General features: G+C 42.5%; 1 protein-coding gene across 3 annotated transcripts in view; it reads left to right on the top strand.

Annotated features, from left to right (window-relative positions):
* WDR47 (WD repeat domain 47) overlaps window positions 1-20,526 on the top strand; it is a 57,513-nt gene that overhangs the window by 22,583 nt on the left and 14,404 nt on the right. For all 3 annotated transcript variants that reach the window (XM_075833397.1, XM_075833396.1, XM_075833398.1), the window contains exons 4-9: window positions 590-674; window positions 2,520-3,322; window positions 5,724-5,856; window positions 11,079-11,257; window positions 16,977-17,234; window positions 19,120-19,180. In XM_075833397.1, the coding sequence (XP_075689512.1) occupies window positions 590-674; window positions 2,520-3,322; window positions 5,724-5,856; window positions 11,079-11,257; window positions 16,977-17,234; window positions 19,120-19,180 (1,519 nt within the window). The remainder of the gene's footprint in view (window positions 1-589; window positions 675-2,519; window positions 3,323-5,723; window positions 5,857-11,078; window positions 11,258-16,976; window positions 17,235-19,119; window positions 19,181-20,526) is intronic.

Raw genomic sequence — 20,526 nt, forward strand, 5'->3', positions numbered from 1 at the left:
TGTCTCCTCTGTGTATTGTGTGTGTGTGCTTTTTATTTGAAGTTAACTTAATTCACACCATGACAACATCCCCCAGAGACAGGCGGCCATTTTTTAAAATCCTCTAGATACCGTGAATACAGGCGCAGTGATTCAGTTGGTTATCATTGTTCCACCAGTCGTCCAATTTACTTAGCCCATGAAATGTTGCTCCAACACTTGTTTGTCATGTAACCCTATTGCTAGCTGAATGTTAGTGATAACATTTTGTGTGTGTGCGTGCGTGCGTGCGTTCACACGGCTGACGCCATGTTTAGTCATATTCAGTTAGCCTATGGATGTATTACACAGGACTTATTTGTTGGCTATACCATTCTGCTGTGAAGAGACAGGGGCTACTAAACTGGTACTGCAGAACTTCTAATACGTCCATGTTAGAAAACTGTATGATTTCGTATTCTACATGTAAATTAGAAAATACACACTCGCATCTGATTAAATATTAGCAATAGTAGGATCTAATAATTTTGTGTATTATTATTATGTATTGTTAAGTTTATATTTGACAGTGTGAGGATATATACACATACGGATGTTTTGATCTTTTTAGGTTCCGGTACATAGTTCTAAAGCAGAAGTTTTTGGAAGCGCTGTGTGTGAACAATGCAATGTCAGCAGAAGAGGAGCCGCAGCATGTAAGATATAAATTAGTTGAGAATGTAGGTTTATCCTAGAGCTGCCCTTGGGAAACCTGTTTTTCCCTTTCTTCACCATTTGCTTTTATTCTTTATGCAATGTTCTATTAGAAAAAAATATGAAATTGTAAACTCCTACCCCTGTTTTCTTCAGAATCTGATAAATAAAAAATTTGTGCTAAAATTTAGCTGAGGTATTTGATGAAAATGTGTGTTTAGTTTTTTGTTTTTTTGCATCTCACTTGCTGCCTCATGTGTAATGTATGCATTGGTACAACAATCAGTATTGGAGAGTGTTCACAAAAATTAAAAGCAAAAAAAGTCCTAAACATATTATTATGTGAGACTATGGCACTGTACTCGGCTATCTCCGGCAGTCCCATAGAGCATGAATGGAGCGGCAGTGCACATGTGTGACCCGCTTCTCCGTTCATAAGGGGACTCAGGACCCCCATTCTCTTGATCGGTGGGATCCCCAGCGATCAAACACTTATAACCTATCCTGTGGATATGGGATACGTTTTTGTGGTGGGACAAGCCCTTTAAATTATTACAGACCAGCACTACAATTATAGCTTCTAGGCTAGGGCTCCGTGGCGACTTTTAGTTGCAGTAAAACTGCGGGTTATTGCAATCTCAGTGTTTCCATTTGGCAGAAAAAGTCAAGCAATCATCACAACAATTTTGACATTGTTGGAGTTCTTGAAATAGTTGGAAGTCCACAGAAACCCCCACCCCCAGCTAGAAAAACATTGAGGTAACCTGTGAATCTTCTGTGATCCTAAGAGTCGCTGTGGAGCCCAGGGCCTTAATCAGCTGTCTGTGAAGAAAATACACATGTAGGATTGTTAGACCTACCAAGGTCCCAATAGTGAAAATAACAAAAACGCTGATCAAATCAGAACTAGATCTTTGTCAATGGCCAGCTTTAGCTTTTAGAGGCTGCTACATGGAGTACAGTTATGACATCTGCAGGGAACTTAAGTTTCCAGCCTAACATCTTTCCAGTGATCAGGTTTCTTCCTCCAGTTACCCGTCTGTTGCATTACTTAGTCATGTTTTTCCGTCTCTCTGGGTCTCATTTTTAAAGTGTAACTAAACGTTCAACAAACTTCTGACATGTCAGAAGTTTTGATTGGTGGGGGTCCGAGCACAGAGACCTCCACCAATCGCTATAACGAAGTGGCAGAAGTGCTCGTGTGAGTGCTCATCTGCTTCGTGTATGTTCGGCTTTTTCTGGAAATCAATGTATCGGAGTACGGGCTGAATAGAAAGTCTATGAGCCCGTACTCCGATACATCGGCATTCTGGAAAAAGCCAAACCGAAGCGGCTGAGCGCTCACACGAATGCTTCTGCCGTTTCGTTTTAGCAATTGTTGGGGGTCTCTGTGCTCGGACCCCCACCAATCAAAACTTCTGACATGTCAGAAGTTTGTTGAACGCTTAGTTACACTTTAAAAATGAGACCCAGAGAGACGGAAAAACATGACTAAGTAATGCAACAGACGGGTAACTGGAGGAAGAAACCTGAAACTTCTGTAGACTTGTAATACTACGTTACATTACTGGTATATATTGATAAGCGTGCGTGTGCTCCATATCAAAAGAAATCTGTCGATCATAACAGCGTACCTTAAACTACAATGTCGTAAGCTTATTGTAAATGATGAGCTTTCTTCGTGTGCTTTAGTCCTGTGCTGCAGGGTTAAAATAAAATGATGATCTGTGCTCTTATAATGGTTGAAAGGACCCATCATAATTAAATTGGAACAGATTTGAGTGAACCAGAATTAAGTTTGTTTTTTTTTTTGTTTTTTTTTATTATAATGTTTTGTTTTACTGCAGCTGGAATTTACAATGCAGGAAGCTGTGAAGTGTCTCCATGCCCTGGAAGAGTTCTGCTCCTCGAAGGACGATTACAGCAAGTTATGTCTTTTGCTAACCCTACCAAGGCTCACGAACCATGCAGAGTTTAAGGACTGGAATCCAAGCACAGCTCGTGTGCACTGCTTCGAAGAGTCCTGTTCTATGGTAGCGGAGTTTATTCCTGCTGATCGGAAACTAAGTGAGGCCGGCTTCAAAGCCAGTAATAACCGCTTGTTCCAACTCGTCATGAAGGGCCTTCTGTATGAATGTTGTGTTGAGTTCTGCCAGAGTAAGGCCACTGGAGAGGAGATTACAGAAAGCGAGGTCCTACTAGGAATAGACCTTCTTTGTGGTAATGGGTGTGATGATCTTGACTTAAGTCTCTTATCATGGCTTCAGAATTTGCCTCCTAGTGTATTTTCTTGTGCTTTTGAACAAAAGACATTGAGTATTCATGTTGACAAGCTAATGAAGCCCAGCAAAGCTGGCTATGCAGACCTTCTCACCCCACTGATCAGCAAACTCTCTCCGTACCCATCCTCGCCTATGAGACGGCCGCAGTCTGCCGACGCATACATGTCACGCTCGTTGAACCCAGCCTTGGATGGTCTCACGTGTGGGCTGAGTGGCCATGAGAAAAGAACAGTTGAGCCTGGCAGTAAAACGTCACCAATGTCTCATTCATTTGCTAACTTCCATTACCCTGGAGTGCAAAACCTCACCCGTAGCTTAATGTTGGAGAGCTCGGACTGCCACAGTATCTACGAAGAGTCTTCTGAAAGGTATTTTGCATGAAGTTTAGTGAATCTGTAAACATTTACCAGCATCGACCACACCACCAATAAACATATACGATTATTTACTAATATTGCAATACTATCATATTTAAATTTTGAATCCCTAAGAAAAAAAAAAAAAAAGACTTTTCCGTCAGGACCATAGCTGATTCACAATTCTCTGTGGACAAGACATGGTATACGATGTCTCCATTGTACCCGTGGCTACGTTGATAGGAAGGAGCAGTGTGGGTCCTAAAGTGTCTTGATACTGGTATGTGAAGGGTACACCATTAGACAAAATATTTAAATAAATCTCTTCCTCTTCAGTATGATTCTCAATTAAAATGTAATTCCACATTTATTAGACTATGAATTGGTAAAAATTTATTTTTAGGCTTCTTTGTTACCTATGGAAAGTGTCTCTGTGTGCACTGAACCACTGAAATAAGTCTCTGTGATTGTGTTTTGGTTTTTTTTGTTTGTTTTTTTTAACATCGATCACTTTTCAGAGATTATAATTCACAAAAAGATATATGACTGAGGTAGAACAGATCTAAAAATTTATAAAAACAAGGGGACATATACAAAAACACCGAAAAAGGCCATACTTACAAATGGACACAGCCAGGTCAGAAACGCTGATGAAGGAGAGTGAGCAGGTGCTTTAAATAATAATAGCCACTCCCACTAGTCTTGAGATCTAAAAATTGTAAAAGGTCTAAGAAGGAAAGGGATAAAAAGGGGCAGCATAATTGCAACCATTAATCTTAAGGCCTTATTCACACGGCTGTGTTCGGTCCATGAGATAAGGACCGTGTGTTGGACGCATTTCCCAGACCAAACACAGTTCAGTGAGCTGGACCTCTGGTGTCTCTGCCTCCTCGTGGGAATACTGTCCCACACTGTAATCGTGGTTTCAGTACGGGACGGTAGTGCCACGGGGAGGCAGTGACTCTCAGCGTCATGAATGCCGGCTCCCTGAACTGTGTTCGGTCCAGCAAATGCAGCCGACCTACGGTCCATATCTCATGCACTGAACACGGCTTTGTGAATAAGGCCTAAGAGGATGAATAATGTTCTGAAGGAAGTGGACATTTCAGAATTGGTGTAAGAGAATATTATAGTATTGAGTATGTGATGCTTGAAGCAGACATTCAGCAGATAAAGTGAAAAATCTGCATTTGGATCTTTACATTCCTTGGTTTTTATTTTTTGCAATGTATTTATTTATAGAACAGAATTTCCTAATATACTGAGCGGATTTTATCAACCGGTTTATGTCCGCTTTCTGGTGAAAAAAAAAAGTCTCAAATTTGCGTTAACATTTGCAACTTTTTTATTTTTTTTGCCTCTTTTCGAAAGGCGTGAGAAAGGGGGCATGGTTTAGCCTAAGGGGCGGGGCCCCAGCCAGAAAAAAATGTACCATAATTTACGCCTAAAACTGGCGTAACTTATGTCGCAAACCTATGCCTGCTTTTACTAGGCTTGATTTGCGTTTATGTGGCACAAACAGTCAGATTTTTCAAATATATGAAGAGGTGTGCACCTCTTGATATATTTAGTGAATTTTCTGCTGACGAAAATTGGTTGAAGACTGGCATGTGACACGCTAGTCTTAGTATATTTTCCCCACTGACTGTGCCATAGAGTGGCATAGCCCATGAGTCCGTCATGTGTAGTGCATCCAATGGGGCTGAACAGGCATTAGTGATGTGACCACTGGCATTCCGTTGGTAACAAAGTTATGACATAGGACACGTCGGGTCACTTAACACGTGCTGGTCATGTGATTGTTTCGCCATGTTTAGTTGTTTGCAGCAGATTATTTAGGACACTGTCCAGGTGTGTAACAGGTGAATAGTAGTTTATTGAGAAGCATCTGTGTGAATGTTTTTTTTGTTTTTAAGTAAACTTTATTAACAACATGACAGCATTACATAGAGACAAGCAAACATATTATACAAGTAAAAACAGGCCGTGAAGAAGTTGCAATAAATAGTAAGAATTAGTCCTAAGACAGTCCAGTTCAGTAGGCCATGGATGCATCCTGCGTATTGACACGGCACATGTCCTGTGTTTTATACCCGGTTGCTAACTGAATCCCAGGGGGTCAGATGACTGACGCCATGTTTTGTTCTATTCAGTTAGCCCATTAATACACTACACAGGACTGATATTTGCTCTATACTATTCTACTGTACAGAGAAATTCACCTACTGCACTGGTATGGTATGCGATGCAAGCAGAATTTTATTTCAGATTTATTAGAAACTTCTATGATTTTCTATTCTATAAACAAATTAAAAAGAAAAATGGAATACCCCTGTCACCGAATATCTCCTTTTCGCAGAATCAACTATTGGAATATCCAGCAAATATAATCTAACTCTTATTATTGTAACAGAAGTGAAACTCCACAGGATAAAGATATTCCGGGCAGTAGTGAGACATTGTGCCAAAACATCAGCCCCGAGAACGAGAACGATTTTCAAGCAGCGGCAGCATGTGAAGAGCCAATAAAACCAGAGAGAGATGAGGTAATTTTTTCCTTGCAGGGGGATTTCATTACTCTAAGTACTTAGAGAATCTTAACCCCTTAAGGACTAGCCTATTTTGGGCCGTCAGGTCCAAGCAATTTGTTTTGCTTTTTCATTGTCTCATTCCAAGAGCCATAACTTTATGGGGGTTGTTTTTTGTGGGATGAATTTTTGTTTATTGCTACAATTTTGGGATACTTGTAATTTACTGTTTTAACTTTGAGAAGTTTTTTTTTGGGGGGTGTGATGGGAAAGAAGCAAATCCATGCAGCGTGCAGTATAAATAATTTGTAAAAAAAAATGTGTGTGTATATATGGAGAGCTGACGAAAACATTAAAAATGGTGGCTAAGGCGTCGAGTGCACTGGTGAAAGGGATTTTTGGTATACACAAAAATTCAAATGAAAAATATTGCAAAACACTGGCTCCCAAGACGTCTTATTCTTGTGGGAAAATATCATATGTAGAATCACAGTACGGTTATTCAAATTATAATAGACGACAATCATTAGTTTCCATGGTGACCACCAACTAATAAAAAAAAAATGTACTACTAAAATACCAAGTATCTGAAAAATCGTTCTAGAAAAGATGCGGGCCATCGCAGCATACAACTGTACCATCGTAGTGAATAGTTGCCTATGCCATGTTTTATACTAGTTGTATTGGTTGTTGGAACAAGCCACATCATCCACTATCCTTACTGATTATGGCAAAGTTACACTTTAGTAAGAAATAGCCATGCATAGTGACCGTAGAATTTCTGGTTTGGTACCTTGCGTCTGCGTGTTGACCAATCCAGCATGCTTGACTTGTTCAGGTCTGCCCATCGACAGAATAGTCTTCATGGTATGCCCACCATCTGCAGTGTCCGAGACTTTAAACCAGTTTTAATTCTGGGCAATACGCCGTAATGCAAGTTAGAGTGCCTTGCCGAAGTACTCAACACCACCCTGCCCCCTCTTCAGTGTTTATCCTATTTTGTTGCATTACATCCTTGAATTAAAATGGATTTGGGGGGCTTTGTACTATTTAATTTACGTAACATACATACCACTTTGAAGGTGCAAAATATTAATTTACTATGGCACAATTGATAATTAAGACAAAAAATTTGGGTAACTAAAGAGAACTTTTAATGTGCATAAGTATTCACAAGTTTCTTGGGGTATGTCTCTATTCGCTTAGCACATCTAGACACTGGTATTTTCGCCCGTTCTTCCAGCCAAAACGGCTCCAGCCTTTTTAAGTTCGATGGGTTGCATTTGGGTACAGCAGTCTTCAAGTCGTGCCACAGATTGTAAATTGGATTGAGGTCTGGGCTTTGACTAGGCCATTCCAAGACATTTTAAATGTTTCCCCCTAAACCCCTCCAATGTAGCTTTAGCAGTCTGTTTAGGGTCCTTGTCCTGCTGGAAGGTGAACTTCCGTCTCTGATCTGGCAGACTGAAATAGATTTTCCTCAAGAATTGCCCTGTATTTACTGGCCGTATCTTTCCTTCAACCCTGACCAGTTTTCCAGTCCTTGCTGATCAGCATCCCCACAGCATGATGCTGCCGCCACCATGCTTCACTGTGGAAATGGGGTGATGGAAAGCGTTTAGTTTGCGCCACACGGTGTTTCCCATAATGGCCAAAAAGTTACATTTCAGTCTCGTCTGACCGGAGAACCTTCTTCCATGTGTTTGGGGAGTCTGCAACATGCTATTTGCCAAACCCAAAATGTGTTCTCTCATGTTTTTCTTTTAACCAATGGCAATTTTCTGGCCCCTCTTCCATAAAGTCCCACTCTGTGGAGTGTACGGCTCATAGTGGTCCTATGGACAGATACTTCCATGTCCACTGTGGATATCTGAGTATTATTGATGGTGTCTTTGTTGAATCTCTGACTGATGCCCTCCTTGCCCATTCTGTGAGTTTTAGTGGGCAGCTTTCTCTTCTTAGGTTTGTTGTTGTGCCATATTCTTTCCATTATTATTATAATGGATTTAGTGGTGCTCAGGCAGATGTTCAAAATTATTATTTTTTTAGAACCCAAACCCTATCTATACTTCTCCACAACTTTGTCCCTGACCTGTTTGGAGAGCTCCATGGTCTTCATGTTGCTTGCTCTGTGGTTTTGCAGACTCAGGGGCTTTTCAGAACCGATGAATTTATACTGACATCATGTGACACTTTGATTGCACATAGGAAGACCTTAGTCAACTAATTATGTGACTTGAAGTTAATTGGTTTGACCAGACTTTATTTAGGGTGTATTCACACTGTGCGGCTTTGCCGCACGACTGAAAACTGCACCAAAACATTTAGCAAATTTGCGGTAAAAAAGCATTTTCCGGTGTGGTTTTTGGACAGACGGCAAAACCGCAGCATGTTAAATACACCCTTAGGGGGTTCATAGCAAAGGTTGTGCATACATATGCAATCCTAACTTCTCAGTTTTTAGTTATTTTATTAGCTTTTTTTTAAACAAGGTATTTCCTTTCATTCTGCTGTAACAATTCGGAATATTTTTGTCAGGTCCATTACATAAAAACAAATTTAAAACCCATTTTAATTCCAGGTTGGTTGTAATGTAACAAAACCGGAAAACACCAAGGAGGGGATACTTTTGCAAGGCACTGTAGTTGCGCTTGGTGCCACTTGGTGTTATTAGTACGCAATCGCCATCATAAAAGTTGGATATACTGGGACTTGTGGTGCCAAGCGATTGCACTGTTTTTCTTAGTCGGATCCATAATGATGGAAGCAGAAGTCCTGGAGGACTTGAAATACAAAAAAATAGAATGTGCATGTAAGCAAATGATAGGTATAGATGGTGGTATGCTGGTTGTCTCACTAGCTAGACGCGTTTTAATGCTGTCTTGGATCATTCCTTTTAAAAAAGAAGCCCGTATAAATAAAAGGTATAAACAGGATAGGTCATTAGTAGATGATCAGTGGGGGTCTGACACCCAGACCCTGCAACGATCAGCTGTTTTGGCTGCCTCCAGGCACCTGATGTCCGTGCCAGAAGCAAATGGCTCTGGTCACTGAATAGCGGCCGAGCTGCAGTACTGCTCCTATTCAAGTGAATAGGAGCAGAGTTTCTGTTCTGCAGCACGACCACTATGCAGTAGTCGGAGCCATCTGGTTCCAGCTCCGAATACTGCATACCCTGCATAACATCCGGCACCCGTGCCTGGACAAGCCCTTTGAACTTTACCGGTCACTGTGGGTACCAAATACCTATTTTTATTTTTTTTATGTTGAACTCTTTTTAAACAAAAAAGAAAAAAATCATTTAATGAAAAAAGGGGGTTCAATTTTTGTTACATTTTTTTTGGGGGGGGGGGGATTTATTTTCCCATTAAACATTATTTAACTTAATTTCACTTGACATGCTTAGTATTCCAAAGCAATATTGTCTGTCTATGTATCACTGACACACAATCTATTAGGCATGGCCTAATGGGCTTTCATGTATGACCGTAAACCCGCTGGCGGCTCAGCTCTGTCCGGGGGTGCATTTGAACATACATTCCTTAACTCACAGTACGTTTGGATGTACTGTACATGTATGTTCAAATCTGCCAAAGGATTAAATGAGTTGGTGTATAATATAATGGCATGGCACATGTGTGCAGCCAGAAGTGTGTGTACATGAGTTGTTTTTATTTTGTTTTTTTTAATGTAATGCAGATTCTGATGTGCTTATGATGTATATATTTTTTTATTAAACTGAAAAATAGAGTATCAGTGACTAGACAAAAGTCTAAAGAGGAGTATAAATCCTAAAAAATACTGTTTTATGGCATACTATTCTAAATGAGGGATAACTATCCTTTTTCTGCCATAGTCCTGTAATGGTGTCCCTGGACCAGGCTATCAGCAATTTAAAGAGGCTCTGTCACCAGATTTTGCAACCCCTATCTCCTATTGCAGCAGATCGGCGCTGCAATGTAGATTACAGTAACGTTTTTATTTTAAAAAAACGAGCATTTTTGGCCAAGTTATGACCATTTTTGTATTTATGCAAATGAGGCTTGCAAAAGTCCAACTGGGCGTGTATTATGTGTGTACATCGGGGCGTGTTTACTTCTTTTACTAGCTGGGCGTTCTGACGAGAAGTATCATCCACTTCTCTTCAGAACGCCCAGCTTCTGGCAGTGCAGACACAGCCGTGTTCTCGAGAGATCACGCTGTGACGTCACTCACTTCCTGCCCCAGGTCCTGCATCGTGTCGGCCACATCGGCACCAGAGGCTACAGTTGATTCTGCAGCAGCATCAGCGTTTGCAGGTAAGTAGCTACATCGACTTACCTGCAAACGCCGATGCTGCTGCAGAATCAAATGTAGCCTCTGGTGCCGATGTGTCCTCGCTCGTCCGACACGATGCAGGACCTGGGGCAGGAAGTGAGTGACGTCACAGCGTGATCTCTCGAGAACGCGCTGTGTGTCTGCACTGCCAGAAGCTGGGCGTTGTGAAGAGAAGTGGATGATACTTCTCGTCAGAACGCCCAGCTAGTAAAAGAAGTAAACACGCCCCGATGTACACACATAATACACGCCCAGTTGGACTTTTGCAAGCCTCATTTGCATAAATACAAAAATGGTCATAACTTGGCCAAAAATGCTCGTTTTTTTAAAATAAAAACGTTACTGTAATCTACATTTCAGCGCCGATCTGCTGCAATAGCAGATAGGGGTTGCAAAATCTGGTGACAGAGCCTCTTTAAGAATGAATTCCTTCAAATTTATCAAAATTGCACACAGTACATAACATTGCACAGCTCACAACATACTAGGCACATGCCACCTCATCATGTATGCCAGTATAATACATTGTGGGGCGACTGTTACAAGCTGTTTAACCGCACCCATTTTATTTTCGGATTTATTGCACATGTGGCAGAACAAGATAATGAAATGTCTTTCAGAAATACTTTGTGTAGATAAAGTGTTCTGAAAGACGGCCCTCTCTATTGATTCATAATACTGTAAAAGGGCATTATTATTATTAGTTTATTTTATTTTTTAAATCCGACAACTCCTTCAATCATTTGACCTGTAATATTTCTGCAATTATTTCTGTTTACAATTTTGAGTGAGTTATACTTTCTAAAAAATTTATTTGATTTAAAAGTCCCCCAAAAATTGCAGTCTTCTTCATTTGCTATTGTTTCATAGAATAACAACAGCAACTTTTGCAAACTTTAGATTTGGCTGTGATTGTATTTCAGCTCCGGGACTCTACAGAACAGTTTGAAGAATATTACCGGCAGAAGTTGCGTTACCAGCAGCACCTGGAACAGAAGGAGCAGCAAAGGCAGCTCTATCAACAAATGTTGTTTGAGGGGGGAGTCAACCAAATAGAGGAATCTGAACATCCCCAAAACCTCACAGAACAGTTTCTTAATAGGTATGGTTAACTGATGGGCACTATTCAAGGGAAAAAAATCTACATTTTAATGTCCCAAGCGCTGTGTTCTCAAGTGGCACTTTATGATCTGATTTACGGGTCTAGCTATCGCCAGATTGTCACTTAGAGGCGCTGGCAGTGATCAGTGCAGAGAGTCCAGTACACTAAACATGAAGAGACCTACCTCCGTGGTACTTGCGATCTCAGCTCCAGGGGCATTCAAACATAGATTTCTTGTAAATATTATTGGGGGATACAGCACTATCGGTATAGGCCCCTGCCACTAGAAGGCTGACACTAGGTAGGTCTCTAGCCTAGTTAACCCCCTGCAGGTGTCGGGAAACCAGGCAGTTCACTGCACTGATTTTCCGTAACTGCTGGCCACCTAATTTATTGTCTGCATCCGCAGTTGGAGTGCCAGTAACACAATTATGTATGAAAGTTTACAGAATAGGTGATCCTGTGCACACCCGAAGTTTAGGAGAGTAAAGGCCCTTTTACACTGGCCAATTATAGGGCAAACGATCGTTCATAGAATACTTGTTGCCACTCGTTCATCTGCTGATCATATTGTTTTAAAAAAAGTTAAATATTATGGTTGTCGGCAGGACATTATAATAAAGTATGGGGACGAGCAACCGGAGTAACGAGCGCTCATACCCATACTAGCTCCTTGTAAAAGGAGCAAACAAGCGCCAATCAACGAGATGTCTCATTAATTGGCGCTCGTTTACACGGCCCAGGACGGGACGGGTAATAGGACCTGAAGTAAGAATCCTTGTTGCAAGGTCTGAGTGTACTTTCCCTCTTAGGAGCTAAACACCCCTCCCATCCCCTCTGGAAACCTTGTTTATGGAGAAGGGGCTATATTTTATTAGGGAGGGGACCACCTGACTAGGGAAACCCACTGGCAACCATTTTTTGTACTGCTGCTGCCTTCTCTGCAGTGGTCCTGTGCTCGTTCTGACAACGCCACGGCAGAAATTACAAGTCTAGCCCCTGGCTTGTTATAGACCTAGACCGCAAGTTCCACGGCTGTTCATCCTGCCCCGTTTTGGTCATATGACCTTCCTCCGCCTTATTGGCTATCGGAGTTAAGGAGATATGGTTCGACAAGTTGTTTTAACAGGGGAAATGAAAAAATTCTCAACCTTTTTTTTTTTTTTTCCCTCCGGTTGTTTTTTCTGTCGACTCCGCCTTGCGCCTCGAATCGCGCTTTTGTTATCTTATTTTTTTTTTTAGCTTGTTCATGTTCTTCTCCTCCAGGAAGTTATCCCAGTTCCAAGGATTCTACTTGAATTCTATCCACAGTCCCAAAAAAGACTGGCCTGTCAGATACATCCTGGGTCTGATGGAGTTGAATTGATTTGTTCGTGGAGGTTTCGCATGGAATCCTTGTGGTTAGTGGTCACATTTCTAGAACAAGGAGAGTACCTCTCTTCTGTTGACATTTGCGATGTATACCTCCATATCCAAAATGTGAGCAATATTAATTTAAAATCACTGAAAAAAGCCATTGGTGCGTGCATCTGCCATTGTGAGTAAGTTGTTTTTTTTTTTCAGTGATTTTAAATTAATATACTTCCATATCCCTGTCACAAGGGCCCACTACTGTTTCCTTGGTTTCACTGTCCGTTCTCAGCATTTCCAGTTTGTCGCCCTTCTATACGGGCTTGCCACAGCTGCAATGGTCTCCACCAAGGTCCTGGTGTCTCTCATGACGCATCACCGCTCTTAGTTAAAGCACACTCTAGGGAAGACGATCTTTTCTTACTGAACATCACTCTAGACACGTGTGGATCGTGAACAGGGAGAAGTCCACTTTTGTCCTAGCTCAGCGCATGGAGATTCTGGGAATTATCCTCAACAGACAGCCAAAGTCAATCTCACGGTGGACTCGACCAAGGGTATACCAGCCAAGGTGGCTCTCCTTCGCCAGGACACTCCCTCTTCCATCCGCTTTTGCATGCGGGTGCTGGGCAGGGTGATGTTGATCTTTTCAGTAATTCCATAAAAGGGCACAACAAGGGGTGATCCTCTCGTGATGGGACAAGTGCCAGGGCAGACTGGACTAGTTTATTTTCCTGTCCTCTCGGTTCATCAGGAGTTGCTTTAGTGGGAGACACCGCCGGCCATCCAACAGGTACAGTCCTTCCTTTTATTCCATTGGCTAGTCCTCTCAACGGATGCCAGACTATCAGGGTGGGAGCAGTTTTAGGCTCACCAAGGCGGCACCAGGAGTCGGGCGGAATCCTCTTGGATCCTCATCCAGGCAGAGAATCATGTGCCTGCTCTGTCGTCCATCCACATGCCGGGAGTGAACAGTTGGGCCGCAGACTTTCTCTTTTGGGAACGACTAGATCCAGAGCAATGGTCTTTTACCCAGACGTCTTCCTTCAGGTCTGCCAGACCCCAGACGTGGATCGCTTTGCGTCTCGTCTCAAGGTTTCAGCCTACGTGGCCATGGCATGTGATCCCAGGGCACTAGTGGATGCTGTATTCACCCCTTGGGAGAGTTTCGCTCTTCTGTATCTCTTCCCTTCCTCAAAAGTATAAAGTTGGGGGGCGTTCCCGCGATCCTGTTTGTGGCGCACGGTCTTTACTGGGTTTGATTCGCTGACCTGGTCATTCTGCTCCGGTACTCACCTTGCGTCTTCCACTACGACCCGACCTCCTTTCCCAAGGTCTGCTATTTAACCCCACTTTACTTCACAAGGTGCGGCTGTTGAAGCTGTGGTTTCCAAGAGAACACGGTCTCTCTGAACCAGCAATTCAAACTATGCAGAATAGCAGGAAAGTCAGTGAGCCAAAGTGTAGCAGTGTACATGAAAAGCTTATTTCCGATGATGGTGAGCAAGGCAGTTTCCATCCCATGGTATGTCCTACACCTAGAATCTTGTCCTGCCTTCAATCAGGTCTTGAACAGGAGTTTGGCTTATCTTCCTTTAAGGGTCAGGTCTCTGCGCTGTATATGCTTTTTAGTGAACGTTGGCTTTTTGCTCCAAGTTAAAGGCTTTTTTTGCAAGAGGTGACTCATGTTTCTCCCTTGAGATATCCCACTGAGCCTTGGGATGTTAATTTGGTCTTGGGGCCCTTTAGACAGCTCCCTTCGAACCCTTGAGAGAAACTTTGTTGCGTCTCTTTTCCTGGATAGCTCCGTAGTGGCCCTTACCTCCATCAGATGAGTTTTGGAACTAGCTGATTTTTCCTGCAAGTCTTCTTCTTTTCTGGTCAGCCATACAGATAAAGTGGTGTTCTGTCCTTTCTTTTCTCCCAAAATTGGTCTCTGCCTTTCACATCAATGAAGAGGGTTTTTATTCCTTCATTTTGTTCCTCCCCATCTCATCCGAGGGAGTGGGGTCTGCCGTGTCTTGACGTAGTAAAAGGGTTAGTCTGCATCTATCTGGCTTTTTAGTTTTTTCCATGCTCGGGACTTGTTGTCCTGTTTGTTTGGTTTACTCCTAGGACCGTGGACATGTTGTTGTTGTTGTTTTTTGTCTTCTCCTATTGCTTCTGTACAAACTAAGTTAGGTCTGCTCACATCACCGTTGACTTTCCGTTCCGGGGTTCCGTCGGAGGTTTCCTTCGGGTGAACCCCACAACGGAAAGTGAAAGTGAGGGCCAGTTCACATCACCGTTCATTTCTGTTCCGGGGTTCCGTCGGGTGAACCCCGCAACGGAAAGTGAAAGTGACAGCACAGTTTCCGTTTCAGTCACCATTGATCTCAATGACAACGGAAACCTCGCTAATGGCTTCCGTTAGTCACCATTCCGGCTGGTTTATGGTTTTCCGACGGAATCAATAGCGTAGTCGACTCCGCTATTGATTCCGTAGGAAAACCGGAAGCCAGCCGGAATGGTGACGAACGGAAACCATTAGCGATGTTTCCGTCACCATTGAGATCAATGGTGACTGAAACGGAAGCTGTGCTGTCACTTTCACTTTCCGTTGCGGGGTTCACCCGACGGAAACCTCTGACGGAACCCCAGAACGGAAAGCGAACGGTGATGTGAACAGGCCCTTTAGCTAGTGTCTGTGAAAAGACTATGGCTTGTCTGGGTTGAGCCAAGACTTTTCCTACCTAGTGTCGGCTTCCTAGTGGCAAGAACCTATACCGATGGTGCTGCGTCCCCCAATGAATTAAACGAGGGAGGGATTTTACGGTGAGCACAAAAATCCAATATTCTAGGTCATGCAACTTGCATGACCGACAACACGGGTATCGTTACGCTGCACTCCCCACTTTGCATATAGCGCTGTCAGCAGTTTTGATGGATCAAACTTGCTGACGGGTTCCCTTTTAAAGGAAATTTATCCTACATAGTTTTGTTAATTTACATAAAGAATAACTTTTATTTGTGGTGTGTTTAGGTCCAAGCATGACTTCTTTACGTTGTACAGGAGATGTGAGACAAACCCCTTTAAGACAAAATGGGCTCTTCTTTTTTTACTTAAAGGAGATGTTTTATTAATTAGATGTAAGTATTTAGAAGAGAAAAAATAAGCTTTTCTAGGGTAGGCCATATTGAAGATGCACACTTCCTTCCTGTATGGTCCGCATAGATAGTACATGCTTTATGGCAGATTAAATAAATAAGCGTTAATTGGAAGAGAAATGTCATAGATTATTACAGTCTGCAGGCAGTAATGGAGTATAGATCCTGCCCAGAGACCAAGGAGTGATAGGGGAGAAGCATGCAAAGTCTTCTCTGTGTGTATAATATTACTATCCTGACTATCTACCTTATATAGTCCTCTAGCAGTACAATAGTGCTGTCACTAAATCACTCTCTGATTAAAGGGGGTTTTACACAGGACGATTATCGGGCAGACGAGCGTTCATATAACGCTCGTTGCCGATAATTGCGCTGTGTAAAAAGGGGAACGATCAGCAGATGAACAAGCAGACGCTCGATCGTCTGCTGGTCGTATCGTTTTAAAAAAAGATTATCGTTGTCGGCAGCGCATCTCCCTGTGTAAACATGGAGACACACTGCCGACACGATAATAATGTATGGGGACAAGTGATCGGAGTAACGACCGCTCGTCCCTATCCAGCGCTCCCTGCACCGGCCGGTGTAAAATGGCCTTCAGTCTGGATTCACACACTGGGGAGGATTTACTATTGAAATTCAGCCATAATTTTGGCACTCACGCTGTGTGCCACATTTATTATCCGTTTTGGACACACTTTTTGCACCTTGTCTGACAATAGGTAGAAGAAAAGGAGACTAGGTCAAATGGAATAGGGTGTGGCTTAAATGTTACACAATTGCATCAAAATATTTGGCACATCAAACTGGTGTAAACTAAGCCAATCCAGAGCTGGTATAAGGGAAAGATATCTAGCAAGATGCGCCTAATTTATCATACAGCATGCATCTTCTGACTGCCTGGTCTAAGTGCATACTACCTAAATCTTAGACCGCATTAGTAAATCTACCCACCATTTACTCACCTCAGTGTTTTTAACAGCGTTTTTATTGCCTACAAATCCTGCAGACACATGCTGCTTTGAAGTCTATAGTAAAATATGAGAGAGCCTTTTCCATAGGCTTCTCTATAAGACTTAAAAAAATGCATGTACAACATAAAAAAAACACCACCAAAAAGTTTTTTTACATGCCTTTTTAAACGCTGAAGGAGGTTCTCAGCAGCCATATAACTGTATTACTTTGTATATTTAGCATTTGTTTTTGTCCTCCTATTCCCTTTTAGGTCTATCAGAAAGCTTGGCGAGTTAAATGTCGGGATGGAGCCTCTAAGTGAAGAAATTCAGACAAAGAGCCATCCACACAATGGGCCCAGAGACAGCAGCTCGCCTACCACAAATGGGCCTTCACCTGCAGTTACTTCTTCCCTACCCAGAAATCAGCAGCCTGATGGACAGAGCATAAGTACAAGCACCCCTAGGAAACGAGAAGCTGATGCCCAAATACCTTTCCCAGAAGAGTCTCCGGTGTTTGGTATCATAGGGTTAGTTAAAAATGTTAATGTCCTTCATGTATGATGAGATACTGCTACACTGCAGCTTTCCACAGAAGCAGTCACTTATATGGTTCTTGCTTGGCACCAGGGTCAGAACCATATCAATGGCGATTAACAAGTTCCTTTGATACTGTAACAGGCCTGGGATCAAAAAATCACAACGCTATAGGGCCTGGAATTCACAACCTGGTTGAGGAGCAGTTAATGCACAAAAACGATCCATCAGGGGATGTGGGCGCCTGGTCTTAAATGTCACTCGAGGTTTTGCTCCCAGTAGTCAGAATGGAGCTTCCTTTGGAGTAGCCCCCTTGCCCATTTAGCAGTAAAATGATGTTCCCCACTGTTCCTTCCACTTCTCCAGTTGTCAGTGGAGACCCTACTTCCCCAGTACTCACAGCAGCGCTCCTTCCTTACTTGTCCAGTACTCACAGCAAGACTCTTTCCAGACCACCACCCTCCGAAGTTACACAAGGTCTAGCCCTCCCAGTAGCCACCGCAAGGTTCACCCATGTTCTCCCCTTCCAAACACACTCTTAAAGCGCCCTCCACTGGCAGTGCTCTACAGTCGTGCAGCCGGTGGCCAACTGCTTCATTTAGCTTCCTGTATTTGGCCGCTGAATGCATGAAGGACAGAGAGAGAAACCTGGTTGCCAAGGTCGATTTTTCTAGTCTCCAGAGTGTCATTGGTACATAATGGTATTTTAAGCTGCCAACAGACAGGGATCTCCATGCAGTGGAATGAATTGCCAGATGTGGCTCCAGAGCGGCTGGTTGGGGAATGTTGTCACACAGTGGAACTTCATCTTTGGCCAAAAAACCTTGGATAATTCCAATATTGTATTATTATATTTCTCTTTTGACTTGGAAGTTAAAGCTTTCATTGCACGTATAAGGTTTTTCAATACTTAACTCCTTAATGACCGCCCACCGTCTTTTGACGGCAGGTGGTGCAGGTGCTTCGTCTACAGTGACGCCTTTTGGCGTCGCTATAGAAGAAGCTGATGAGCGCTCCTCCTCTAAGCAGGAGCTGTAACTTACAGCTCCTGATCTTAGAGCAGCCTGGTAAATACAGCTGGGGTCGTAAAACATTCCAACCCCAGCTGTTTAACCCTCTGATTGCTGCGATACTTGACCGCGGCAAGATCAAAGGGAGCTCCCCTCTTTGATCTCGTCATCAGAAACCTGGTGACATGATTAAATCCTGGGAATCCCTCTGCAGTCAGCCCTGGGGACCTAGAAAGGACCCCTTGCTGTCCAGTTTGCCTGCTGTTCGGGCACACTATGTGCTGCCCTAACAGCAGCCTGTGTCAAAGTGACATAGTGTAATGTATTACCATACAGGAGTATGTGAATACATTATAAGTAAAAAATAAAGTTTTAAGTAAAGTTATCCCTTAATGGGATTAAAAATAAAAGTAAACAAAAAATTGTCATTATTTTGCATAAAATATATATATTTTTTGCCCCTAAGTTACATGAACACAAAAAACCTACACATATTAGGCATCTACACGACGGTAGTAACCTGAAGAATTAATTTAACAGGTTATTTAGCGTGAAACGTGAACGAGATAAAAAAAATAAACAAGAAAAACTGCCGAGAATCACTTTTCCCTATATTCACGCCGTAAAAAAAAATACTATTTCACCCCCATAAAACAAGGCCTCATACAACCACGTCAATGAAAAAATAAAAGTTATGGCTGCTGAAAGTCAGGGAGGCAAAAACGGAAACATTCAGCTGGTCATTAAGGGGTTAAAGGGAATGTTTTTAGAAGAGAAATGAAATGTTTGTTGTGTTTTTTTTTTTGTCTTGGCAGTATACATTTATTTAGCCCATATGTGTAACCTTTTGCCTTATTTTTCCTTACAGTGAAAAGGATCAGCAAAACCCTGAAGAACTCTTAATGGCTGGAGCAAGGAAAAGTTCAGAGGTGAGAGGTTAACAATAAAAAAAATATGTATAGATTTGTTAACATGACCTTTTCACAAATTTTCTGACATATATCTTCTTTGTGTACCCAAACAAAGGTATAGGAATGTTTCTTTGGGGCAATGGTACATTATCCCAGAAGAGTATTGTTTTAGCATGCGTTTGATAGGCTTATGTCTGGATACTTACTAGCATATGATACTCTACATCAAGGCAGCCTTGTGACTTTGCTGCTGGTGGATGCACAGTTCCTAAACCAGAGCAGCCGTGCTGTGATCATCCAGGTTATATTTTTTTATTTAGCCATGAGAGGGCTTTCCAATGAAAATATAAATAAGAGCACTAAATAAAAAGCATATAGCCAGACCCGGTGCAGACCACACAGGAGTGGAGTGTGGACTCTTCTCCCACGCTCAGCAGCCAGCTAGGTATAGAGCCCCTTCTGCCTCATGCACACGACAGTGTGTGCCGGCAGCGTCCCGTCCGTGGAAAGATAGGACATGTCCCATCTTTCCACAGATCGGAAAGTCAGGTCCGTTTTCACTAAAACTATCGGGTGCCACTTGGATGCTGTGAAAAACGGCCCGAGTGGCACTCGGTCGTGTGCAACTGCCTTTTTCGTTATGTCCAACTGGGCGTGTATTGTGTTTTTAACTGGGCGTGTTTACGTGTATGACGCTGACCAATCAGTGACCAGTCAGCATCATACACTCCTCTCCATTCATTTACACAGCAGCGATGTGCAGCCACATAAACAGAGATTAACGTTAATCAAGTGTCCTGATAATGAATACAGATGATCATCCAGCCTGGACGTCATGTGTATTCAGAATCCTGACACTTCTGAATCTTTTCTGTGAGATTTCCAGCAAGTGAAACTAAATCTCGTTTACCTCCGTAATCTCGCGAGATTTCGTTTCCCTTGCTAGAAATCTCAAAGAAAAGAGTCCGAAGTGTCAGGATTCTGAATACACATGACGTCCAGGCTGGATGATCATGTGTATTCATTATCAGGACACTGCAGTAACGTTAATCTCTGTTTATGTGGCTGCACATCGCTGCTGTGTAAATGAATGGAGAGGAGTGTATGACGCCGACTGGTCACTGATTGGTCAGTGTCATACACGTAAACACGCTCAGTTAAAAACACAATACACGCCCAGTTGGACATAACGGAAAAAAAAACGCCCAATTGTCCATTTCAAACCTCATTTGCTATATATAAAATAGCTCATAACTTGGCCAAAAATGAAAGTTTTTAAAAAAAAAACGTTACTGTTATCTACATTGCAGCGCCGATCACATGAAATAGGAGATAGGGATGTGAGAATCTGGTGACAGAGCCTC

This window comes from Rhinoderma darwinii, chromosome 7, assembly GCF_050947455.1.
Source record: "Rhinoderma darwinii isolate aRhiDar2 chromosome 7, aRhiDar2.hap1, whole genome shotgun sequence".
Taxonomy (NCBI): domain Eukaryota; kingdom Metazoa; phylum Chordata; class Amphibia; order Anura; family Rhinodermatidae; genus Rhinoderma; species Rhinoderma darwinii.